At 37.3% G+C, this 26849-nt stretch overlaps 3 protein-coding genes across 3 annotated transcripts; 1 reads left to right on the top strand and 2 right to left on the bottom strand.

The window, feature by feature from the left end:
* Positions 1–648: 648 nt before the first annotated feature.
* Positions 649–5039, bottom strand: LOC121775095 (anthranilate synthase alpha subunit 1, chloroplastic-like). Its single transcript, XM_042172067.1, has 11 exons — positions 4806–5039; positions 4371–4555; positions 4069–4258; positions 3337–3488; positions 2978–3093; positions 2654–2900; positions 2510–2566; positions 2232–2384; positions 1708–1788; positions 1518–1604; positions 649–1275 (listed from the first exon to the last, which is right to left on the bottom strand). Exons 1-11 carry the CDS (start codon positions 4990–4992, stop codon positions 847–849), a joined length of 1884 nt encoding a protein of 627 aa, XP_042028001.1. The 5' UTR covers positions 4993–5039; the 3' UTR covers positions 649–846.
* A 7955-nt stretch (positions 5040–12994) lies between these two features.
* Positions 12995–16443, bottom strand: LOC121774186 (syntaxin-31-like). Its single transcript, XM_042171103.1, has 6 exons — positions 15962–16443; positions 14826–15076; positions 14576–14738; positions 14109–14145; positions 13450–13647; positions 12995–13321 (listed from the first exon to the last, which is right to left on the bottom strand). Exons 1-6 carry the CDS (start codon positions 16182–16184, stop codon positions 13162–13164), a joined length of 1032 nt encoding a protein of 343 aa, XP_042027037.1. The 5' UTR covers positions 16185–16443; the 3' UTR covers positions 12995–13161.
* Positions 16444–19033: 2590 nt separating this feature from the next.
* LOC121773405 (60S acidic ribosomal protein P0-like) lies at positions 19034–21684 on the top strand. Its single transcript, XM_042170260.1, has 5 exons — positions 19034–19364; positions 19813–19881; positions 20681–20779; positions 20865–21257; positions 21345–21684. Exons 1-5 carry the CDS (start codon positions 19107–19109, stop codon positions 21492–21494), a joined length of 969 nt encoding a protein of 322 aa, XP_042026194.1. The 5' UTR covers positions 19034–19106; the 3' UTR covers positions 21495–21684.
* The last annotated feature ends 5165 nt before the right edge of the window (positions 21685–26849 follow it).

The following is a 26849-nucleotide window of genomic DNA, read 5'->3' as shown; positions in this document are numbered from 1 at the left end:
GTGCAGTGGGAAGTCCATATGACGTGGCAAGAAATGTTTTTGGAAATTCTGCTGGGAATTTCGCGCCACTGTTGCTGATGCTCTTAGACAAACTCATCTAGTTATGCTATAAACAAAATGCGAGAAAATATATTACAAAAACAAGTCACCCAATAGCCAATCCATTTTACTCACAAACATTCAATTGCTAGGTTGTGCCCTTGTGCTTGTTGTGTTGATTGTTGGTGTTTCTTTGCTTTTGCTGAGTTTTTTAATGGTTTGAGCCTTTCTTTCTATAAAAAAACATCACTATAAATTCTTGTTATTGCGTGGGGATTTTAGGCTTAATTGTGGTATTTTCATTTGATTGGTACGTGAAGAATGAATATTTTGAATTGAGACTTTGAATGATACAAAATGCAAGTATAGTAGTAACAAATTAGAGATGAATATAATTAGCATAGTTTAGGAAAATTAACCCTGTGGTTTTGACATCAACCGGCCTTGGAGGGTTTATGTGTGGCACCATTCAGACTCGAACACAAGTGAGCCCCAATGGTAAGATGATTAGCCTTTCCCTCGACAATTTGCCTTTCAGCATGACAATAGAGAATACTCTGATTGGTAAGACGATTCCCCTCCAACCAATAGGTCAAGAGTTTGAGAGCAAATGTGAAACCATTGATTCTATTTGAAGGGAAAAAACTGTAGTTTCAACATAATTTACATATAAAAACTAAAAGGACAAAGCAAGAAGAGAAAAAAAAAAGAGCACTTGCATTAAGCTAGTAAGCCTAAAAGCATATGAGCTTTCATATACTGTAGTTTGTAAAACGCTTGAGCATAACAAACACTATTCAAACAAAGCTAGTTAGATTCCAAGTCAGGCACCATAGCTCCGTTATGAGCAATCAACTCCCGACTGCGGACCTTGGCCGGGGGAGAGCTATCAGCCGTTGCTGGTTCTGGGGCAGCGTTGTTGACGAATGCCGACTCAGCCAGATCGATGGCCCTGGCCAGACCAGCAGATTTGCGTTCACACTCGAGTTGCTCGTCGTCTGGTTGGCTATCGGCCACGATTCCAGCTCCCGATTGGAGGTGCGCTATCCATTCCTGGCGCCTGTTGCCGTCCTTGTATGAATACATTGTGTCGTAACGGACTCCAGTGGGGAAGACAATTGTCCTCAGAGTCAACGCGATGTCCATGTCGCCTAGGAAGGAGACCCCTCCAAACCCACCACTGTATGGTCCTCGCCGTGTTGGTTCGAATTCATCAATCAGCTCCATAGCCCTAACCTGAAGAAGGGGACACAAAAGACGTATCTTATCGACTCACAAATACGAGAAAACAATATAGGGCATCCGGAATAGTTTGTGATTTTAGCAAGAGAAGCACTAAACAAGAATTAATACTAGTAACTAAGTCTTGTGTCAGCATATATATCACGAAGAGACCCGTTGGAGAGAGAGATATCATTGTGTTTCAGTCGAGTTAAATTCAGTGCATAAGCTCGTATAAGCTATAGCTGCATCGTTACCTTTGGTGCTCCACTAACTGTTCCAACGGGAAGTGCAGCACGCAGTGCATCCCAAGCCGTCAGATGATCTAGTAACTCCCCAGTTACCTATAAGCATAATTTACCACGAAATATGAATTAGTTCTTGAGCAACCGGACAAAAACAATGGCGATTCAATAAGAAACTATACAATTAAAAGCATATTCTTACAGTGGAGCTTATGTGCATCACATGGGAATATCGTTCAATAGTCTTGAGCTTTTCCACTTTGACCGAACCAGATTTTGAAACCTGGCAAAAAATTAAAAAACAGGTACATCAGATAAGAAACGATCTTGATTTGCTAGAAAGGCCAAATATTCCAATATAAAATCGTTTTCAATTATGTTAAGATCGATGGTTCAAACTCTCCACATCTTCCCCCACCCCCGAGTAAAGAAGAAATAATGTATGGAGTAACAAGTGAATGTAAAACATGTTAATCCTCGCTACTTAACTAACTATTCATATAATATTAGGACTATATTTCTGTAATTTTATTATGATTTAGGACTTGGATGTACTGTTCTTGGTCTAGTATGTAAACAGGAAGTACTCGAGAATTAAGAGATTTTACTTTTTACAATCACGTTATCGAAAACAGAAAATATAGATATGGTGTCAAAAGTTTCCTTCTAGATTTCAGTATAATTTTTGTCTAAAAGAGTAACGTCAAATATGAATAATAAACAAACCTTGCCAACATCGTTCCTGCCCAGATCAACCAGCATAATATGTTCTGCGCATTGCTTCTCATCCTGTAAAAGGTTCATCTCCAACATTTCATCCTCAGCGCTTGTCATCCCTCGTTTAGTTGTCCCAGCCAAAGGACGATTAACAACCTTTTTCTGTCAGTACAGTAACGTGCAAATGTATCAAATGTTTGTCCACATGACAGATAAATGTTGATAATTTCAACCATGTAAAATGAGCACATCATCAAAGACAAACTGATATCAAGCTATAAGTTTACCTTATTTACACGAACAAGAATTTCTGGGCTCGAAGCAACCATAACGCAACCTCTAACCTGACATGAAGCAAAAGTGAAAATGGTATATTTTGAGTTCTTGACTCATTAAAACTAATGAAGACTAGACCCAAACAAAAAAACAACCTGCAAGTAACTCATATATGGACTTGGATTCGCAATTCTCAGAGCTCTGTATACTTCGAATGGGTCAGCAAATGTCCTTCTTTCAAAGCGTTGACTTAAAACAATTTGAAAGATATCCCCAGCCAAAATATGCTCTTTAGCCTCTAAAACAACCTTCATGTATTCCTCGCTTGTCATGTTTCTCTTGTATTGAGAAAGGTCAAAATCAGGAGTGCAGAAATCAACACGAGCTGGAGCTAGCCGTGGACTGCAAAATGGTGATAAACGCATTGGTATACAAAATGACAATATCCATATTTTAAGGATGAAATGTAAAATACTCACGAATCTATGTCTTGAACTTTTGAAACCAATCTTTCCAAGCGTTTCATTCCTTCGTTGTAAGCTTTTTTAGCAGATGAATATTGATCTAAGCGCACCCAATGGATTATATATGCTTTCTGAGAAGAATATCATAGATATAATGTCCATTGATGATCCCAATATGAAATAAGAAGAAATGAAAGCTACAAAGAGCGAAGTTGAGATAACGAGATATCAATGCGAGACTATTTATGGACACCTTTAAACAAAATGAGGTTGTCAACTCTTTATATTATGATTGCTTTGGCAATTTCAAGGAAGAAACATAAGGCTACAAAAAATTTAATGACAAAAGATCCACATAAAAATAACTGTTGTACCTTGTCCACGTGATCAAAAACAATTACGTCATCATACAGCCCAAGATGAACGTCAGGCAGATTTCTGTCATCTTCTGGAGCGCTAGAGAAAGGCAGCTTTTTCTTCTCCGCGTAACGAATTGTATCATATGAGAAAAATCCAACCCATCCACCTGTTGAGAAGGTAAACAAATGAGAGTAGCTTAAATATTATAACTACAGATGCAGTTTGTATATACACTTAATACAAGGGTGAGAGAAAATGCATATGGCTCATATCATTACCTACCGGCTACTGTCAATGAAGCGAAACCAAAACCAATTGCTTTAATTAACTCATATGCAATTCCCTAGTTCCCTTTTCACTTAAACCTTTCAGTTATAAGGGAAACATTTATATAAGTGTATGAGCAAACATGTATGTAGATTTATTGGACTTATATGTAGTCAGGCAAACCAAGAAAAAACATTGTTTTTGACAAATATGAGACATGTAAATAATATCTTCTCCGATTCCATAATGACAATTTTCATATAAGAGACTATTCCATAATATCACAAAAAAGTTCTTAACAAGGGGGTTAAACATAAGTCAGCAAGAACCAGAACAGCAAAAGTGATCCTTTCACTAAGATCCACGAAAATAACATACATGATTATACAAAATATGTATTTAAAAATCTAAAAGGCCGTTAAACATGTTTAATAGGAAAGTATGAACGCAATTGATATTTTAACAACACCAATCCTCACCACAAAACGCATCTGGAAGGTCATCGACTAGTTGTGGTCTCCAGGATTCTGAAATGCTTCTCGGAACTGTCATAGGGTCCTCTACAAACCTCTCGACTATCTTCCCAGAGTTGTGATCTAGAATCGTAACTTTATTCTCTTTTGCGAGAACTTCAACAGCTGGTTGTGCCCCAAGCACACTGTAACGACCCTACAAAAATAGCAACAGAGCTTACTCGAGTCATAACTAGAAGAATCCATACACATGCAAGTACATCTAATTTGCAACAAACAAGAATCAGATAGAAAAATCAGCTACTCACAACACTCGATGAGCGAAATCCAGGCTCAACAGATTCAAACAGGAAGCTCGGAGCCTCTCTGTCGTCCTCTTTCACCAAGCACCGGTAAGCCAGCACCGGCGTCAAATGATCCGAGAATATGCATTTGTACAGCGGAATTATGTTTCCAGTTTCAGCCGCTTCAACAAATCTCTTCTCATCCACCTCTACACAGCTCACCAAATTAAAAATCCATCAACATGCCGCTCAATTTTCCAGTATTCAAAAATATTAAACAGGCATAAACACAAGTTAAATCATCACTGAATTTGAAATCGATTCAATTTCACTCTCCAACTCCAGATTCCTCGCGAAATTAAAACTAAAATCAAAGCTCAAAGCTCAAATCCGAGCAAATTAAGTATCACCAAACACGCAAGCATCGAAATGAAATAGCTCAGAAAAGTCGATTCAAACCTAGAGAGCTCATCCTCGAAGAAGAGCATCGGAATGTTGTGCGGAGGCGGAGCGAGACGGCGGAGCTCCCGCTTCTTCTGGAAACGGCAGCGACGGACGGCGGAGATGCTCTCCACACCGCCGGCGACGGCTTCTGAGAGAGCCGCTGAGAAAACGTTAAAGCTTGCATTTGCATTTGCATTGCCATAGCTAAGAACTTGCAGTGGTATGTGACTGTGGTTTTTGTGAGAGAGAGAGAATGGTGAAAATCGGGAAATTGTGAGCGCTATTTATATTAAAATAGAAATAAATAGTGAAATTTAAAATTTATTGCAAGCTTGACTTGAATAAAAACGGTTACCTATTAATGCGGTTGGCGCTTATAACTTTTTAGCATATACTCGGCATGCTCTTCCTTTTCTTTTTTCTTTTTTCAGTATATATTTGATTCCTCGAGATTAATTTAAATATTTTTTGAAATTAATTTGCCACCAAAAAAAATAGATTCTAAAATTAAATATCGATTATATATAATTAATCGAAGAATAATCATAAAACTACTGTATTAAACTTTACACACCTATGTTTATAGCTTATCCCAATATAGATTCTTATGTAAATCAGGAATATTGCAATAAATGTATGTTACTTTCATATTTCTAAAGTTAAATCAATTGAGTGCTTTTGTAAATATCGATTTTATCTAATCAATTTACCTTCCTAAAAAACCCATGTGCTAAATCACATAACTTGTTGAAATTTTTATCAAATTTGTCAAATGAGGAGTATTACTAACAAATCCTAAATTTATGGAGATAACGAATCGTGAAATGAAATTGTCGAGACTGCGGCATAATAACGACATGGCGGTATAACGATCTTTACCTGTAATTTTGTTTCTCGCGGTTTTTTTTGCCCTATAGTCATCTTATCATATTTTCAACACAGAATAAAATGATGTTATTCATGATTTCAAGAATATCGAAATCGAGGATTAATGTAAACGGTTATTATATCCTGATATTGTGCTTTACGAGTCACGTCGACATTTTTTAACCAACCAATCGAGAAATGAGATGTCATGACTGCGGCTTGATAACGATATGACGATATAACGGACTATACCTATAAGTCTATTCGTTGTATTTTTTTACTCTACAATCATTTTATAATTATACTATATGATTGTCAACATGGAATGAATGAGATTAATTATGTATGGTTTGTGGATATATTGGTCTAAAATTGATAATTTATGATTTATGAAAATATTTTCGATATTTCATTATACTAATTAATAGTGCATAAATTTAATTATTATTTTTATTATCGTAATAATCTTTGTACTTTTTGATTGAATAAATAAATAAGTACCTTTTGGCTTTATAGGAAATTTTCCCATTATAGATTCGAGCATATCCGATTTGTCAAATATGTAACCATAAGAACTAAAAGAATAAAGTAGTAAATTATTTACCGATTAACAAAACACTTTGTAATACTACGAAAGGACAACATGACAAAAAAAAGTACTACTATTACATTTAAAATATACACCATTCATTATATATTACTGTAACATTTTACTTTATTTTTATTTAAGAGTTGGGCAATCCTAATTTAGATCTAGAGAAGATATCTAGAAAAATGTTTAATTTCGCATTATAATACCGAGTACTTTATTTCTTATATTCTCACTGATTTTAGTTCTTAAGAATTGTTAATTACTCTATTATAAAGTTAGTATTTAAAATAAAATAAAAAATCTATACTGCGTGTATTTGAAGTTAAACAGAAATTTGGAGAAATTCTGAAAATCAAAAGGTTGCAATGATTTATTTTCCGAATCAAATTTAATTGACATTATTTTATCACTCTCGATTATGGTGCTCAATAAGAAAATATGCAAGTGCAAATATAGTACTCCTACTCTTTTTCGTCCATTATCATTTGCTATATTTATCCACTCACTAACATATATGTCAAAACCTTATTTTATTTTATTATAAATAATAATAATAGACTTTATATTTCACTAACTCATTATACTGTTTTTTATTATAAAACTAATTTATAAAATTGAGATTCATATTTTATTAATTTTTTAACTAAGCATTTTTTTTAAATTAATGTTATGAAAGAAGGGATTCCCACGAAAATTACAAAACTAATATCAAAAAATATTTATTGGGATTACTTGTCATCAACTACTACCAAATTATTTCTCAACTGAAAGAGTTCGAATAATTTTCACGTTTATCTTTTATTTTTAAATGTACACTTTTTAATGCTACAGATCAGCATGCATTGAATAGCTCATCTAACCATAGAATAAAGTAAAATCAAATGCCGTATGTAATCAAGGATTCATGGTGGTATTCCAATTTTCAACAAATAGAAATAATATGGCAAATATCATTTAACTTCTTTGGCAATTTGCTCATACTTTATCAATGCCATTTTCCAATTTAACTTTTGCATTTGGAAGTTTTCATAAAACAGGCAAGTGATATTTAGTGACTCCCAATCCCATAGATAAGACCCCAAATATATTTGTGGCAAATATATAAATCAGTTTAGATACTCTTTTTTTAAATAAGATAAATAAATCACAAAATAAAATACAGTGACTCCATGAATAGGGGTTCAATGCAATATAAAATTTCCCAGATGAAACACCTAGCATATACACAAATTATTTTGAAGGTGACTCTTGGTTTGGTACGTGGATAGAATGATTGTGGTATATAATAAATTGAAGGATCGTGATTAAAATAGGAAAAAATAAGGTTTTTTTAGTAATCATGGAAAATTGCATAAATATTATGACAAATAAAATTAATAATACTCCCTCCATCCACGATTAATTGTCTAATCTTTTTTTGTTCGTTTGCAAACTATTTCGTTTATTTGGCAATGGACCTCACATTTGAATAACTCTTCTTTTTTATAAAATTTTGTTGTAATACATTTCGTTTCATTGGGACCTTATACAAATTTTTGTTCTATTAGATCCTTATACCTATTCATTTTGTTTCATTGGGTCATTTTACAATTTTTTTATATCACTAGGTCCTTATACTAATGCATTTTGGTTGAAGAGGTTTTACACTTTCATTTTTAACGTGCATTAGAATATATTTGTCTATTGATCGTAGAGAATATGACGTCAATTCAGAAGGTTAAAACATATAGTTATTATTTTATTAGACAAAATCATGTACTCCATTATTTAGTATGTTCAATAAGAGATTTTCTAGTCTTTTTTGATTAAATCGGTAAACAAATATCTCAACAAGTAAGTTCTCTTTTATATGCTCAACATATGAATCTTGATCTTGCTCATGTCAATTGTTGTTGCGTATTATTAGATGGCAACATGAATAATTAATAGTTTCATGCATGCATACTCTCAAATCCCCAATTTTTTTTTTTATAATGTAGGACATCTAGAAAACAATCACGAAGATGAAGAACAAATTAGGTCCGGATTCCGATGACGATGACGCTTGAGTCAGTATCTTATAGTAGGTTTTTATCTGTGCTTTTTAAGTTGATTTTTTTCTGTATTTTTTATAATGTAGAAATTTTTTTAATTAAGTACATTTTTTTAATTTATTTTTCTTGAATTTATTCTTATTTATCGCATTTTATTTGATACCAACAACTAGAAATGAAATACACAAATATTGATGGTGTGTAAATGAAATGAAAAGTGGGATAGGCCCTTGAGATATGCTTCCATTGCCGAGAGATAGATCCTTAATAATTAGTGGGGTAAAATGCTGACGTGAGAATAATTAAAGGGGGGGGGGGGGGGTTGGGAGGACTTTCCTAGGACTGACAAAATATATCGAAATACCGCACTTACCGTACCGAAAAAATACCGAAAATACCAAATTTTCGGTATACCGCACTTTTCGGTACGGTATGATACCTTACAGACAGATTTAGGTACGACAAAGGTATAAATTTTGTGTATACTGCGGTATATCGCATTATACCGCAATTACGGTATATACCGTTAATAATTATATATATTTAACATATTATTATTTATAATATTATAATATTTTATATTTTCAAATTCTTAAAGCATTGATAAATGACGCTGTGTTTTTATTAAATAAATACTCCAAAATGAATAACGACTTATTTTTCCTTTCGAGATTTGAGTTTTAACATATACAATGGATCATTAATATTTATTATTATATTTGATTTAAATTTAGTTAGTATTATCCCTTTGGAAGTTATATGAACTTTGAATGTCATGAACTATATTTGATTGTGATGGAATTTTATCATTTTGGACATTTTCTAGATAGATAAAATGTTATTTTTAATATTTTATATATCAAACAAGTATGACTTGCGGTATACCGCATCACTGTACGGTATACCGAAATGTCGGTAAGGTAAAGATTTTCATATTTTGATATACCGCTTTTTCGGTATACCGCATTGCGGTATACCGAAAAAATCGGTACGGTACGGTATCCTGTTTTCTCATACCGTACTTTTCGGTACGGTATGCGGTATGCCCATTTCGGTACGGTATATCGTATCGTGTCAACCCTAGACTTTCCATTGCTAATGTTCTTAGTACTTATTGCGGTATACCGAAAAATCGGTACGGTACAGTATCGTGTTTTCTCATACCGTACTTTTCGGTACGGTATGCGGTATGCCCATTTCGGTACGGTATATCGTACCGTGCCAACCCTAGACTTTCCATTGCTAATGCTCTTAGTACTTAAATTTGGTCTATTTATATATTTTGTGAGATAAATAATAAGAAAAAGAAGAGACAAAAAGAGAAAAAGCTAAAAAAACCCTTGTTCCGAAAAAATCGCGTGTCTTGATCCCATATTTTAAAAAGTCAGTAAATTTAATTCTAAATTTTGAAAAGCCAGCGAATTGAGACTCATATTCCAAAATTTATCGCTAAGATAGTTATCTAAATTAGGTGGACCCATGTCCCATCTCATTAAATCAACGCGTGTTGTGTTCCTGTTCTCTTATTCTTACACTTTTATGTCATTTTCCAAATTCTCATCCATTTCGTCGTTGATTAACCTCTACAAATAGCTCTCTTACTATAAACATGCAAAAAATGAGATTAATAAGCAAGAAATGAATTGTATGTTTGATATCATTAAGTTGACAACCATTTTAAAATTGTAATTGATAACTATGTCAAACCTATGTTATAAGATGTCAACACGAAGACTTTTGTATATCAAATAAATGTAGTCGACATATGTATGTCTTCTGCTGACATCTCCTCCCCCCATCCCACAATAAAATCATGTTTTGTCATTTCGGTCCGTTCCACAACAAGAGTCATATTTCAATTTTAGCATAATGGTAAGTAGGCCACACATTTCACTAACTTATTTCACGCACATTTTGTAATAAAGCAAATATATATAAATGAGACTCATATTTCACTAACTTATTCAGCTCACTTTTATTTACATTTCTTAAAACCCGTGTCATAACTAAATAGGACTCTTATTCGGGGACAGATGAAGCATATTATTCGAATAATCAGGTCAAATAAGGTCGAAGGAGAAATGAAGAGTTGATTCGTTGGTTGTCTTAGGATGGATTTTACCGACTTTGGTTCGAAATCGGCAGATTTTCTTGATTTTTCTGTGACAAAAAATATAGATTATAGAACACGAGATAAATTTTTATGCTAACAAATTTTTTTAGCTATCGCCAGATTACTAAGGATAATGTCAAACTATAGATATTCTGGGCCTAAAAAGCATGGGTCCAATCTTTTTTAATAACAACTTAAATGTTTCATTAATTATTCATATATATTCCACACGTCAACGATCCAAAGAGCAGTTTATGTCAAAAATATATTTGTCAAAATCATCAAAATAAAAACATTGCTGGAACATAAAAACATACACTCCAACAATCACTAATTACAACATTCCTAAATTTGTGGATATCCTATGTAAATCTAAATTTCACAAGTAAATCTTCTTTTTTTCCTCTTGTTTATTTTAGTTTTTTTTTACACACACACAGACACACCCACACATCGGAGTTCGTGATACATTCGGCAAGCGAGCTAACCCTGACACAGGGTTCAGTCCCTCATGGGTCGAAGACTAGCCCTGACACACGCAGCCGCGCACCAGCCTGTGAGGATTCGGGGTCTGCAAGCTTGCCAAGCCCAAAGGGCCACAGGGGAAATTAATCCCAAGTTAGGTCATCCAGGATTCGAACTCATGACCTCCTAGATGACGGTATCCTTGCCTCCCTTCTCAACCAGTTGAGCTAGGAGGCTTGGATCTCTTGTTTACTTTAGTTGATATACTTATGTTTCTCTAATTTTTTATTTGTCTAATTATATAATTTTCTCGGTCTTAAATTAGTTAATATATTAGTTGCTCATGTATATTTAGTAGGGATGTTAATCGGTTGTCCGGTTATTGATTACGGGTCATTCACATTATAATTTTTGTGTTATAAATTGTCAACCATAACTCTAAACCTCCGGATTTTGGCCTAACTCATCGAGCAAATCGAACTCAAAATTTTTAATGTTGTATTAATATGAGTGTATTTCAATTAATACATTTTTTGTTTTACATGCACTTTTTTATGATAAGATTAAAAGTAAAATAAATATATAAAACTGTTAAAATAATAAACCAAAGATATTTAGCATACATTCGTAAAAACAATAGTTACTCACTATCAAAATTTTGAAAAAATAATTGTAAACTAAAATCTAATGATAAAATTAGTAGTAATTTTATTTTGGGCTAACCCTGTCTCTGGTTAATTTTGGTTATTGTGTGCTATTTAATATAGCATCATTCACATTGTGTATTTTTTTCAGACTATAAATTTTTAACTAAATCTCTATTAAATTATCAGATTATTCAAGTCAACCCATAAGATTGAATTAACACCTCTATATTTTGGTTTTTGAATTGAAAAAAACAGAAGAAAACGTTTAAAGATTATTGCAAAAGAAGAGTAATATACGTACACGCATGTTGTTCATTGACACACACACACAACACAACAATATTTGAAATGGCTTTATTATCATATGGTGAAAGGAGATGAAAAAGAAATGGAAGCAGCTTATCCTGACCTTTTAATGTACATTGTACAATGGTCCCTCTCAATAATTATTAAGATATTTTTCATCTAGTCCAAATTTGGATGTCAAATGTTTCATTTATTCAGACTCTATAGTTCAACTATCCAAAGAACAGTTTATGTTATAAAAAAAAATCGAAAATAATTAAAAGAAAACATTTTTGCAACATAAAAAAGCTAATCATGTGTATATAAATATCTATAATATGCAAAAAAAAAAGATAATTAGACAAGAACATTTATTCACTACACCCAATACAGTAGGGGTGTCGAAACGGGTAGCGGGTAACGGGTAATCCCGAACCCGACCCGTTACCCGCCGGGTATCGGGAAACGGGGCGGGTTCGGGTATAATAATTTTGGGTTTTGCGGGTATCGGGTATCCCGATACCCGACCGGGTAGTCCCAATAGTCTCGAAAATACCCGATATATATTGATATTTTATAATTTTTTATTTTTTATTTTAATACTTGCTCTTCATGATGTAATTTTTTTAAGATTTTAATATTTTAAAAATCATAATGTAATTTTTTATTAGTAATATATTATAAAATGTATTTTTTAAGTTTATAACTTTTAACTAGGGTTAGGGTTAAGAACCTTAAGAGTTAAGATCACAAATCTTTTTTCCATCTTTTCTCTTACTCTTCAACTCCTTAGCTTGATCTCAATTCTCAACAAAATTAAATAATAATAAAAAGTTTCAAGTGAGACTATTACATTTATCAAGTAGTATTTCTAAAAAAACATCTAAAATATACAAATAATATTTAAAAAAAAAGAAGATTTCAAAAAAAAAGTTTCGGGTCGGGTACCCGCGGTGTCGGGTGCGGGATGCCCGACTCGGGTATCGGGTAATACCCGACTAAATGAGGGACGGGTATCGGGACTAACTTTTCGGCCAAAATCGGGTGCGGGTACCCGCGGGTACCCGTTTCGACACCCCTACAATACAGGTACATGCAAAGCTCCCAGCAATAGTTTATTCATGTGGACAAAAACGAGATGTCACAAGCAGAATTTGGGCAAGAAGAAAATGTAATGTTATTTGCACACACTCAAAAACATATATCCAGGTGAATATTGTGTTATTTGCAGCAATAGTCTATTAATAATATTTGATCATGTAGCAAGCTCACATTGGTTATATATACATTGAACACAAACTCTCAAATGTGCAGTATTTGCTGCAGCATGCATGGTGTCTAAAATCTAAATCTAAAGGCGACACGCGAACTAAAGCACGAAAACTATAAATATAACAAGAAACAATATTAGAACCAGAAACAATTTAATCATGAGCCACCGATTTGAAGATATTTTGTTCAGATATTTCATCAAGGCATTACTAGCACCTTCAACATTTGCTAGTGACCCATCCATGTTATCGTCAATCCTGATCGTTTCATCCCAAAAACATTGAATCAGATAAGGAGTAACATGGCGCAGTCCAACAGAAGATCTTCTTACTGAATTATATAAATTTGAAACAAGACAGGGTGAAAAAAAGTTCAACGGTTTTACCTTATCGCCAGCTCCCCTTGCTGCGCAACCATTGTTGCTAAATGTGTGAAAATCCCACTGAGTTCTGAAATCGTAGACTCCACGTTCTGAAGAGCAGTGGCCCGACTGTGATGAATGTTTTCTTGCCGAGGAACCACCTGCTGCAACATCGCAGCTTCCATTTGAGGGGAGGGACTGGCATCAGTACCCATTCGTCGCCTGCAAACAGGAATTTTATATTGAGCAAGCAGCTACTACTTGTAGGGACTTGCATTGCAAAATTGAAACAAATTTTTAAGATCTTAGTGAAAAGAAACAACAATACTATTGTTCAAGTTGCGGTGGTTACTTCTAAGCCTTGAGACGCTTACTATTTAGGATTGATAAAAATACATGATTGAGTATTTTTAACATTCATAACTAGGGTTTCTCCTACCACTTTCAATTGAATGCAGGTTAGCTCATAACGTAGAAATTATCAAGGGCCTCGGGTTATCTCAAATTTATCTGAGTAAACATAGATTAGCCAAGTATTAGTTTTCTTTCATATCTAGGCTAGTCGTCAATGTTAAAGGGTCCCTTATTGAACGCAGAAATAAGGGTTATAGCTACCAAGAGCATGCAGTTACCATATAACACAACTACATAACCAAAAAAAAGCATCATATGTAAGAACGTACCTTAGGTGATTGGGCTCTTGAGTGCCACTACCTATTGCTCTGAAATGAAGAAAGATAGAGAAGGGAAGTATTAGAGGTGAAACATATTTATGTACAAGTGTACAAAGAACAAAAATGTGAAAGGCGTATCACCAAAGGTGGGCAAACATTTAGGAACTAAAGACAAATGATGCATCATCAGTATTTGTAAAAGATTGTTTGGCTGAATTTAAATAACAAGATAAACACTGTGAACTCTAATTTATACATGTATAATACTCATGTACATATAATTTTCATGCCTCAATGAAACTTGTGAAATTCAATTCATCCCAAAAAGATTTTCCCCATAAACAAACATTTCACACCCAAGCATTACAAATGGCCATAGTAAATGCCATTAAAATAACAAGTATCTTCACCACAATGTGATTATCCAGCACGTACAATATTCAACATCTGTAAAGGACCAGCCAAAAAGAATTTACACTGATTGAGTGATTGTTGCAGATTTGTTCTGGATGAATCAGATGAGCTCAACCATGGGGGTGGTTCTGACACAGTATTAGGTGGTTGCTTTAAAGCAAAAGGATTCTCCCTTGGTACAGCAGTGGAAAATAATTGTTTCCGGTTCTCACGAGCCTTGATATTCTGTTGACAAGTAAATGGATTAGGAAAAAGATCCTAACGTTGCCACTCATTGGATAATAATGTAAACATGAACTATAGGAACTGTACCTTTGTTGTAGTGGTTAATACATCTTGAAACTGCTTGGTCACATTCATAAGTCTGTTCTTTAAATCATCACAAACAGCAGTCAAATGAACCACTCTATCCCCGGTATAATTTCCATCAGCAACCTCCATTGTTTGGAGGTTTTGCAGCTCAGAAATAGCCATATTAAGTGCTGTGATGTCATTTTTTATCAAGCCGGTTAATTTTTCATTTTCCTTGCTCCGGTCATCGAAAATAGACGACCTTTTGGTTACTGTAGGCACAAAAGTACGTATTGAAAACCTGAGGATATCAGAGTAATAGAATGGGTGTAATCTAACATTTAATGGAATATTATAAGACTTTAGAAAAGTAATATCTTATACTATCTCTGAAGGGATTATTTTAGGTGTGTTAATACGTCATAGAATGCAATAGTGACAGTAAATGTAAATAAAGCTAACTGGAGGAAACAGTAGTGAAGAATAAACTCAATAATCAAATAACCAAAAGTTGAAAGTTACAAGATGGAACCCTGCGCAACAAAAAGAAGACAATGAAGGAAGCTGAGAAAAGGCATTCCTAATTCATGATTTTCAGAAAGTCAGATACATCTACTATAACAAAAAATAAGCAAGGAAAAAAATGTATAACAACCAAACGAATGAACTCGTAATCCAATATAGTTGGATCCACACTGTTTACATGTGACTCAACTGCCAAAACTAGAGCAAAAAATTGAACTGAAAATGAGTTAAATATGTAAGACATGAGCTACTTCATTAGTAGTGGCAGAACCAGATTCTGGATCAATGAAATATAGATATTGTACAATGCAGGGTGATTGATAGTCAAATTTTGAAACACATCAGCTCCATCATCAAGTATTGCGGCAATCCATACTCAATATTCATATTTTTTAGTAAACCAAAATGACAATCTAAGCTTCGTGTGGCCGAAATCTGCTAGCATTTTATCTCTAATTTTCTCCATTGGCAGATCAATTAACACAAAGGAATGGCTCAAAAACACTTCGATTCCATTATTTCATACAAGCACATCAATATACAGATACACATCCATACCCTAACATTTCATGAGTAAATAAACCTCATCAAATGAAAGCACGAAATCAATCGGAAACGAATGGAAAGCATACAATTAGATAGACGATCTATTTTCTGCGCGGTTTGGTGGACGCGAAGGCCGATTCTGGAAGCCTTCTTATTGAATTCCGACCTATCCGGAGTCACTGCAATCGATTCGTTCAACTGCGGCTGCGCCGGAGCTGCTACGCTTCCACCGATCCTTCTCAGCGTCTGCGACAGTGAAACGAACTCCGACGTCCGATCACGGAACGGCGAGGCACCGACGGCGGCCATTGAAATGAAACGTCCAAAAAAAGGAAGATTTGTTTTGCAGTGCTGCCAAAGTTGATTGATAAAACGTGTTTGGTCTATTGAAAAAGCGCTATTCACATTGTTTGGTTAGTAGTTGCTGTCATTGTTAGCATATGATTATGAGCTGCTGATCATGTATTCCTAGAGACTTAATTTACACTTTTTGCACCCAAAATGTGTCATTACAAATAACAAAAATACTTACATTGGCCACATATTAGTATTAGTATCCAATAAATTGCTTTCTTGGATCGATTTCTATTGATACTAGAAAAATCGTCCGACAACTAAAAACACGACCCATTTTAATCTACGACATGAATTATTTATTTCTTCATTCACACTTATTAAGACATAGCACTAATTACCAGGCCACATTTATTGAAGTGGTTAGATACAAATTTAATTTATTAGTGTTAAGAGCATCGGCGCCCTAAGGGCGCCCTAAAGCCCGCTCTATGTACCGCCACGTCTGCATTTTATCCTTCTCCTCTTTCATTTTCTAAGCCCGCTCTATGTACCGCCCTAAGCATTTTACTATTGTTTTGTTAATTAATTTAAATATTTTCAAATATATTAATGCAAACTTAGAAAAAACACAACGATTAACTAAGAACGGCAAAAAATTCATTGATTATAAAAAAAAAGTTACATGAGTTAGAAATAAAAAAAATTGACTATCCTACAAAAGCCCCAACTTCCGGCTCAACTCATCGATCAACCTCTGGAGGAATTCGGCTCTGGCCGGATCCGTACACTTCATAATGGCGTTGTGCGTATCCAACAACGGCTGTGCCATCAAGGCCGTTGCCAAATCCGCGTAGGCAAGTGTCGCCGGGGTCGGGGGTCGGGATCGGCGATGGGGGGCGGCGGCGGAGGAGGATGTCGCATTCGCCTTCCCCTTATTATTCGTAGCCTTGACGCCTATGGGACGCCGCCGGGAGGACATCGGTGTCCCGGAAGTCTCTTCCTCCGTGCACGTCTGGTTGAGGTACGGCTGGCAAATCGTGCGGATTGGGTCGTTATCGGGTCAACCTGATAATGACCCAACCCAATAAGGTCTAACCTGAACCCGACCTGTTAAGGAAACTGTAAATCCGAACACGAATCCGACCTGCTACTTTCAAATCCGAACACGACCCGCACCCGACACGAACCCGTTATCAACACGATATAATATGGGTTGACACGACACGATAACAACCCGAACCTGATATTACACGATTAAAACCTAATATTACACGATTAAACCTTGATTTTTAACCTAATTTACACAATTAAAATTCATTTTATACTATTTAAACCTAATTTATAAGAAATTAAAAAATTAAAGTAATATAGATTTTTTTAAATAATAATAAAAATAATAATATTATTTCTTAATGGGTTACCCGTATCCGACCCGCATCCGACCCGAACCCAACCCAAAATTATCGGGTTCTTAATGGGTCAACCCGATAAGGACACGATCCAATAAGACTTGACCCCAACCCAATAATTTCGTGCGGATTCGTGTCGGATTATCGTGTCGTGTCGAAAATTGCCAGCCCTAGGTTGAGGTCCACCGGACGAGTTCCACTTTCGCTGGTCGTGTAACCACCAGTGTCGGTGGTCTTCGTCCTCTTTGCCGCACCGGTGTGTAGAATCTCGCCTTGGAACTTATGCTTGTCCCTCAAGAGCGGCCAGATGTTGAAATGCTTGAAGTCGTCGTACATGGACTGGTACGACAACAGCGCTCTATCGCGCACGTAACTCAAGCTCTCGCCGCTTCCCTGATCCCTCGAGCACTTCCCGTACTCCGCCGCAAACAGGTTGACTTGCTTCTTCACATGATCCCAGTGCTTGCGAAGCTGCTCCCGTTGGCGCTTGTACGCGCTCAGCGGCTTCGCCTCATTGTAGCGCTAGGCGATGCGCTCCCAGTACGCGAGTTGCTTTTGGTTGTTTGCGAATATTGGGTCCTCCGATATATCCACCCAACACCTCACCGAGACGATCCGGCTGGTAGTTCGTACGGCCGGGGCGTACTCTTCACAAGTTGTCGGAGGTGGCAACTTGTGCGCCCGGTGCTTGGTCCGCTTCTTTATGGCGGGGGCGGGGACGGCGTAGGCGGCGGCGGCGTGACGGGAATCCGTACTGAAGTCCGGATCGTACTGCGTGTTGGCATTGAACGACCGATATTCGCCAGGTTGTGTACCCGGTCACCGTGCGCCACCTCCAAACATCGGGCTACTAGGACTTGAGTATCCACCGTAATCCATTTTATAGCGTAATTTGAGAGTTTAAAAGTTAATCGAAAAGTTACAAATGAAAAGTGAAGTTGGGGTATATATATAACAAAATTTTCGATTTTTTTTTAAAAAAAAACTAAAACGCGTTGCATCGTCCGTGTCGCCCACAGTGGGTGGACGATGCCCTATCGTCTGTGCTTCGTCCGCGGACTAAGCGTCGGGCGCGGACGACGCATCGTCCGTCGTCCGCGGAGCATCGGGCGCTATCGTCCGCCCCACTGTGGGCCTAAGTAGAAGTAATTAATCCATATTTCTTGTTTCCCGCATGGTGTAGCGGCCTGCACATGAGATCGATTATTTACACCTTATTAATCAGTGCGAATATTATCTCACATCGTACATCAATTATTTTTATTAAAATTTATGCACATTCAATTAAGCCTATATTTCTAAGAAGAACGAACTATTTAAGGTATACTTTCTATAAAACGAATTTGCATTTTACCATAAACAAAAACATAAGAAATTGGGCCCAAAAGGGCGAAAGCCCAACCAATTTACCTACTCGATTTCACCTATATAATGCTTCGATGGTAAAAACTAGGGTTTTACTTTTACCTGCTCTCCATCTCCGTGCAAAAAACCCTCCTTCCGCAGCTGAACTCACCACGCAGCTATGGCTCCCAAGCTTACCAAAGCCGAGAAGAAGGTCTCCTACGACAAGAAAATGTGCCGTTTGATCGACGAGTACGCTCAGATCCTGGTGGTGGCCGCCGATAACGTCGGATCAACTCAGCTCCAGAACATCCGCAAGGGTTTGCGCGGAGATTCCGTGGTTCTGATGGGGAAGAACACCATGATGAAGCGTACCGTCAGGATCCACTCCGAGAACACCGGAAACACCGCGATCCTCAACCTTGTTCCTCTCCTTGTTGTAAGTATCCTCAATTTCCTTCGATTTCGTGGAATTTTGCTGTAGAAAATGTGCATGGTCTATGCATGTGTGGAACGCGTGATTTACGAATTGCTATTGGTTTCAGTGATTTTTTATACTGTTTGTTTATGTTATGTTTATGAATCGCATGTAAATATGATATGTTTAGCGAATTTTTCGGTGTTGGTGATCAATAATTGTCGATCTGTCGGTTTCTATCGTTTTCTAGCTAATTACTGCAGCTTTTTTTTTATGATTAATAATTTCGTCGCTATGTAAATACAGGAGCTTTGTTCAATTTTTTATTCGCATAATTGTTAGAGTCAATTTGTCGTCGACTTACTTTATTATTGAATAATAAATTAGGAGATAGAATTCACGTTTTTTTAGGCAAAACGCCCAATGTCCTGTAGCTTTAAACTTGATTGTTTGTTGCTCTCTTTATCAGGGTAATGTAGGGTTGATCTTTACCAAGGGCGATTTGAAGGAAGTCAGTGAGGAGGTTGGCAAATACAAGGTACTAATGCTTGTCATTTCCTCATTCTTATATTTTAATTTTGCTTTTTTTATATATTAAAGATATGTCACGTTTGATAGGTCTTTTGATCTTAGACCTCTACGAATTCAACAATAATATTAGGACTCTCCATTCAATGCGTGAATTTGAATTGATTATTTGTTTTTCAGTTCTAGATTCTTGGATTATTGTGGATTGTTTAGTACTGATACTTATTTTGTACTTGCCCTCTTTTCTAACAAAATGATATTGTTTGTTAACTTTGAAGTGATTTTTATTTTCCAGTTCTGATTCTTTAATCAATGTAGATTATTTAGAACTTCTGTTGTTTCACTGCCCTCTTTGTTAACAAGGTGATATTGTTTGTTAACTAACCGTAAAAAAAAATTATTTTCCAGTTCTAGATCCTTCAGTCAATGTAGATTGTTTAGAACTTCTTTTGATACTGTCCCTCTTTGTCAATAGGGTGATATTGTTGTTCCTTTCCATTTCTATATTCTTGAATCTTGAATCAATGTAGATTGTTTAGTACTTCTTTTGTTACATTCCCTCTTTGTCGACAATGTGATATTGCTTGTTAACATTGAAGTCATTATCTGTTCATTAACTCTCTCTCCCCCCTTTTATGACACCTTTTCCTCCATATTGGCGTTTGGGTTCATTAATAGGTTCTATATTTGGAATGTCACCAGTATCTCAAAAGATATATCTTTATCTGAGGAAGTAATTTATATCATACCTTGCTTGCATTACTTCGATTGATAATATGCTTAAAATTGCTCTCCTTGCGCCATATCAGGTCGGAGCACCCGCTCGTGTTGGTTTGGTAGCTCCAATCGATGTCGTTGTCCCACCCGGCAACACTGGGCTGGATCCATCACAGACTTCCTTCTTCCAGGTTCTCATCACCACTCTTCACTTCATTTTCCTCTTTTCCATTTCCTAGTAGAGTTAGAATCTCACTTCTCCTCTTTCTTCCACAGGTTCTCAATATTCCCACCAAGATCAACAAGGGCACTGTCGAAATCATAACCCCTGTGGAGCTCATCCACAAGGGCGATAAAGTGGGATCCTCCGAAGCCGCACTGCTTGCCAAGCTCGGAATCCGACCATTCTCGTACGGTCTCGTCGTGCTCTCCGTCTACGATAACGGATCCGTCTTCAGCCCTGAAGTTCTCAACTTGACCGAAGACGACCTCACCGAGAGATTCGCACAGGGTGTTGCCATGGTCACTTCCCTGTCGCTGGCTATTGCGTACCCCACCATCGCAGCCGCCCCACACATGTTCATCAACGCGTACAAGAACGCGCTTGCCATCGCCGTGGAGACGGAATACTCCTACCCCCATGCTGACAAAGTGAAGGAGTATCTTGCGGTGAGTATCAACTATCAAATCAACCTTAGATTTTCTTGCTTTTGTAGTTGTGCATTTGTTTATGTATTGTTTTTTTGAATAATGCAGGATCCTAGCAAGTTTGCGGTTGCAGCTGCACCAGCGGGAGCGGTGGTTTCCGGCGGTGCTGCTCCGGCAGCTGCGGCCAAGGAGGAGGCGAAGAAGGAGGAAGTGGATGAGGAGTCGGATGATGACTTTGTTTGCAACCTTTTCGATTAGGTTTATGTTAGTAGTTTTAATGAAAGGTAGCATTGGACTAATTAATTTTAGCTCGGTGTTATTGTTTTGATGCTTACCTAGGAAATGGTTTCCACTTGTTAGAAAACATTTGAGAGGTAGTTGATGTTTGAATATGCAGTTATTTTGGATTGGCTATTGAACAAAAGTTAGCAGTTGATGTTCTTAAAAATGATGCCCACTGTCTTTTTACAACTTTGCACATAATCACCTATTAGGTGATGTATGAAAGTAAAATATTTAGTTTGCTATACTTTTAAAATTAGTATGAGAAAATTAGAATTTGAAAAATGGTTGAAATATTATTAGTTGAGAAAAGATTTACTTCATAAAATATATCATCAAACTTATAAGTTGACTAGTTTTGTGGTATGCATCAAATGAAGAAAAGTGATTGGACGAAGGAACTACCAAGCATATGTGATTTGCATACAATAACAAAGAAATAAAATCACTAGTCACTAAATAATACTACCTCCTCCGTTCCAAAATTAAAATTTTCTTTTTTTTTATATTTGAATGTATTTTCAATAAAATATTTCATTCAAATTTTAGTAAGTGAGATTCACTTGCATTTACCTACTCAATTTATCTTTTATTTTAAAATTTAAACTTGGTTCAAATATAACTCGTGCGAATTAACATAAAATTAATTTTCAGATATAATACAACCAGGGGAACGCATGTGTTAGAAACAACCCCTATGGACTTCCGTAGTTGATTGTTGCATGACAGAATAAGTGTTTCTTATATTCGTTAGTTTATTTTGATATCAGGCTTTGCTGGGTTAGTTACCAACAAAAATGGAATTTATTAAACCTCTCGTGGATTAACAAAAATTATTATCTATCTAGTTGTGACATGCAAGTTAGTGTTGATGCCAAGCTGGTGGAAATCCCATCGAAGTTCACTTTTCAAGTCATTGGCTCTTTCCTCTTATAAAAGAGGGTGCACTTTACATGTCATATTTAACATGGGGATGTCAAAATGCATGTAATTAAGATATGATGTCTTCCTAATTGATAGCATCTAATTATATTATATACCATATGTCGCTTCACAGTTATATTTTAAAAGTACATTTATCAAACCTACAATTTGGGTCCTCTATGTAGAAAATAGGTAATCTGGAGATTGATAGTAACTTGAGATAGATGAGGTATTATTTTCAATGAATATAAATTAATAGTTTGGTAGGTTGATAAAATTATCCTAGGTTAAAATGTAAATTATTTTAATTGAATGTGATGATTAATCTATTGTAGATATTTGGTAGGCTATAATAAACATATCTATTTTAGTCATGCTGTAGAGTTGAAGAAAAAAAGAGTACTCTTTCGTCCCATGATAAGAGTCGCATTTTGTCATTTCAGTCCGTCCTATAATAAGAGTCACATTTTATTTATTTTTTTACCATAAATATTAAGTAGATCTTACATTCCACTAACTCATTTACTCACATTTTATTATAAAATCAATATAAAAAGTGGGCCTCATATTCCACTAACTTTTTTACCCATTCTTCTTTATGTTTTTTAAAACCAGTGCCAACACCAAATATGACTCTTATTGTAGGACGAATGGAGTATAATTTAACCACATAATCTAGAAAATTTATCTATTGCACTTTATTATCTTGGGCTTCACCTCAATCATGGGCTTTTGAGATACTCCCTCCGTTCCTTGTTAATAGAGACATTTCTTTTCGGTACGAAGTTTAAGAACAGTGTGTTAACTGGATGGTGAAAAAAGTAAGAGATAATAGAGTAAGAGAGATGAAGAGAGAATAAAGTAAAAATGAGAATTATTTTTTACCAAAAACAGAAAAGATTCAATTAACTTGGAACTTCCTAAAATAGAAAAAATGACTCTATTAACATGGAACGGGGGAGTACTAAGAGCATCCGCAATGGGGGCGCGCCATTGTCCGCGCCCTATAGATCGTCCGCGGATGATACGCGGACGATAAGGCATCGTCCGCCCCATCGTCCGCCCATTGTGGGCGACGTGGACGATGGCGCAGACAATGCAACGCGTTTTCATTTTTTTCTCGAATTTTTGTCTATTTAAACCTCATTTGTCATTCTATTTTTCATACGAACATTTCTTTCATCTCTCACATTCCATACGAATATTTCGATAATCTCTCACAAACAAAAATGAACCACGACGACGACCGGAGTATCTCGGAGGGCGTTAGTCGAACCTTGACTCGAGCCTTATTCGATGCCATCAATGACGCAATGGGGGATTGCTTAGCCGAAATGTAGCGCGAGGAGGAGGCGGCGGCGGCGGAGTAGATCCCCAGGCCTATTCGACGTCGGACATTTGTCCGCCGCGAACACGCCGTAGCTCACGAATGTCTATTTGCAGACTATTTTGCCGAGCAACCACGGTGGAGCCCGACTATTTTTCACCGCCGGTTTAGAATGCATCGTTATCTTTTTCTCAGCATTGTCCAAACGTTGGAGTCACGTGATGAATACTTCCAGTATCGGGAAGATGGCCTCGGTAGACCCGGACTTACGTCGTTGCAGAAGTTCACAGTTGCACTCCGGCAGTTGGCCTACGGCACCACGGCGGACATGTTCGACGAGTACCTTCACGTCGGGGAGACAACTGGCCGCGAGTGCCTGAAGAGATTTTGTAGGGGAGTTGTGGAGGCTTACAGTGACACATATTTGCGAAAGCCGACTGCTGTGGATTGCCAGGGCCTGATGAAGATGCACGAGAATACGCACAGCTTTCCTGGGATGCTAGGGAGCATCGACTGTATGCACTGGGAGTGGAAGAATTGTCCGAGGGCGTGGAGAAGCCAATTTACTGGTGGATACAATGGCAGTCACCCGATGATGATCCTCGAAGCCGTCGCTAACTATCGGCTCTGGATCTGGCTTGCTTACTTCGATGTAGCGGGGTCGAACAACGACATCAACGTCCTCAACTCATCCACCCTCTTCACCGAGCAATGCAATGGCAATGGCCCGGCCATCAAGTTCACTGCCAACAGGCGTCAATATCACATGGGGTACTACTTGGCCGATGGCATATACTCAAGGTGGCCTATTTTTCTGAAGACGATCAGCTGCCCAATGGGTGAGAAGAGAGTTTTATTTGTGCAAAAGCAGGAGGCGGCGCGAAAGGATGTGGAGCCGGCATTTGGTGTGCTCCAATCACGGTGGGCAATAGTGAAAGGGCCGGCACGTCTCTGGTTCAAGGAAGTCATCGCCGATGTCATGTATGCGTGCATAATCGTGCACAACATAATAGTCGAACACGAAGGTGGAAGCGTCACCGATTGGGCCGATGATGAAGGTGGATCTAGCTCCAGCACGGTGACCGCGCCTCACGCTCGAGGATTACCGACAGGCTTCAATGAGGTAATGTAATGTATTAATTTTGGGCCTGTATTAATTTTGGGCCTGTAACCGCACAGTGACCGCGCCTCACGCAACCAACAAGACCATGCTCAGCTCATGAACGACATGGTTGAAGAAGTTTGGGCCTGTAACCGTCGTCGTTGAGAATGCGTATTTTTTAATGCGTATTGTAATGTATTAATTTTAAATGAAATGAAGGTTTTTTTCCAATTTTTGTAGTTATTTAAATATTCAAATAAAGAAAATGTTTAGAGCGGCCTTTAGGGCGGCTTATAGGGCGCTTCACTGCAGATGGAAGGGTATGAGGATAAAATGATGACGTGGCGATGCATAGGGCAGGCTTTAGGGCGCCCCATTGCTGATGCTCTAAACTATACCACTAATACGAGTAAAAAATGACTTTTTAAATAATATTCCAATTATTTTGTTTTCTCTCTCGTTATTAATTTATACTCTTATTAAAACTAAAACTAATATTGTTCCAATTATTTTTTATTTTAGAGTACGGATAAAGTATATTAACTATAGTAGTAATTCATAATTGCATATAAAACTCATATTGTTCTCAAAATTTTTTTATTTTTAAAATATGAAGAAAGTGTATATTAATAGTAGTTTATAATTACGTAGACAATGGAACCAAACATTTCTCCAAGTGGGATATCGAACATTTAGTTATAAAATGATGTTTTTTGTTACCAAAAAAAGAAAATGATTTGACAATCCGCCATTGATGAAGCTGCCCCACTGGTCCTAAGAGCATCCACAACCGTGTTCTTGCCAGCGGTACGGTTGTGGGCCCGGGCGGTACTATTCATGCCTGCTCTCTGGCAAGAGCTCAACACCCACAACTGTGCTCTTCCGCAAGGACGAGCACAATTAATTTAATATTCAATTAAACATAAACATTTCCATAATACTAAAATTCATTAAAAAGTCACAATAAATATTACAAAATACAAATAAAATAAAAAAGTCATAATTAAAATCCTAAAAATTAAAAATTACATAATTAAAATACTAAAAATTAAAAATTACATAATTATTGGCTAATATTACCCAAGGAAGACTACTCATCCGGTGGCAACAACCCCAATTATTTTTGGAGACCCACTATCATGCCCTCGTGCGTTTGAAGTTGCGTGGGGGTCATAGTTGACCTATCGGCCATATTGAGTTGGGCCAAAAGGCCCACAACGAGTTGTTCGGGGGTGGAGGTGGAACATAGGGTGCGGGTTCGGGGGCGGGGGCCGATGGAGTCGCGGAGCGCCGGCGCTCGGCCGCCGCCTTCTTCCTTCCTTGCGGTCGGCGTTGGGAACCACTTGGTCCGGCGTCGGGGCTACCCAAGTTAGCTCCGGCGAGTTGGCTAGCCACTTCTTCGGAGCCGGAGTCGGATAGGGATACCGACCTTGACCGTTTGGAGGTGCCGCTAGAGGAGGATGTTACGCCTCCCAGATACCTCGGGTGGAACCGCGTTTCCTGCCAAACGTTGAGGTACTTGAACGACTTACCGTTCATGGATTGGTATGTGCTCAGCGCCGCAGTGATGATGTCGACCTCGCTCCGGCCGCTCCCGGCATTCCGTGACTCCTGGAGGAAATAGCCATTGAACTTGCCAATTTCGTCGTTGGCTCGGCCGATGCAGTTGCGCACCATACTCTCGTTGCGCTCGATCGTTCCCGGCGGCCGGTTTGCATTGTACCGGCGAGATACGCGCCACCAAAAGTGATCGTCCGATTGGTTCGTGCCAACCGCCACATCTTCGGAGATTTCGAAGTACACCTTGAACAATTTATCCATCTCCGCCGGCGTGTACGGTGTGCGGACACCGCTGCCGCGAGTAGGAGCTTGCGGAGGTTGGGAGGGGGCAGTCGGCCTAGACTCCGGTGTCCACCCGTATCGTCCTTCGGAGGCACCTTGGTCGTCGATTGGGTATGGACGGTAGCCACCCGGAACG

This window comes from Salvia splendens, chromosome 17, assembly GCF_004379255.2.
Source record: "Salvia splendens isolate huo1 chromosome 17, SspV2, whole genome shotgun sequence".
Classification (NCBI taxonomy): domain Eukaryota; kingdom Viridiplantae; phylum Streptophyta; class Magnoliopsida; order Lamiales; family Lamiaceae; genus Salvia; species Salvia splendens.
This window is presented reverse-complemented; position numbering and strand designations above follow the sequence as displayed.

Bases quoted from the DNA above. Each gene is read 5' to 3' on its own strand.
- LOC121775095 (XM_042172067.1), bottom strand. From the start codon at position 4,992: ATGGCAATGCAAATGCAAATGCAAGCTTTAACGTTTTCTCAGCGGCTC. The intron at 4,259-4,370 runs GTGAGTAGCTGA...CTATTTTTGTAG, and splicing joins GATTTCGCTCATCGAGTGTT to GGTCGTTACAGTGTGCTTGG. The intron at 3,489-4,068 runs GTGAGGATTGGT...CCTTCTCAACAG, and splicing joins CCTTCCAGATGCGTTTTGTG to GTGGATGGGTTGGATTTTTC.
- LOC121774186 (XM_042171103.1), bottom strand. From the start codon at position 16,184: ATGGCCGCCGTCGGTGCCTCGCCGTTCCGTGATCGGACGTCGGAGTTC. The intron at 14,739-14,825 runs GTACAGTTCCTA...ACTTGTCAACAG, and splicing joins TATTAACCACTACAACAAAG to AATATCAAGGCTCGTGAGAA. The intron at 13,322-13,449 runs GTAAAACCGTTG...TGAAACGATCAG, and splicing joins CAAGGGGAGCTGGCGATAAG to GATTGACGATAACATGGATG.
- LOC121773405 (XM_042170260.1), top strand. From the start codon at position 19,107: ATGGCTCCCAAGCTTACCAAAGCCGAGAAGAAGGTCTCCTACGACAAG. The intron at 19,365-19,812 runs GTAAGTATCCTC...TCTCTTTATCAG, and splicing joins ACCTTGTTCCTCTCCTTGTT to GGTAATGTAGGGTTGATCTT. The intron at 19,882-20,680 runs GTACTAATGCTT...GCGCCATATCAG, and splicing joins AGGAGGTTGGCAAATACAAG to GTCGGAGCACCCGCTCGTGT.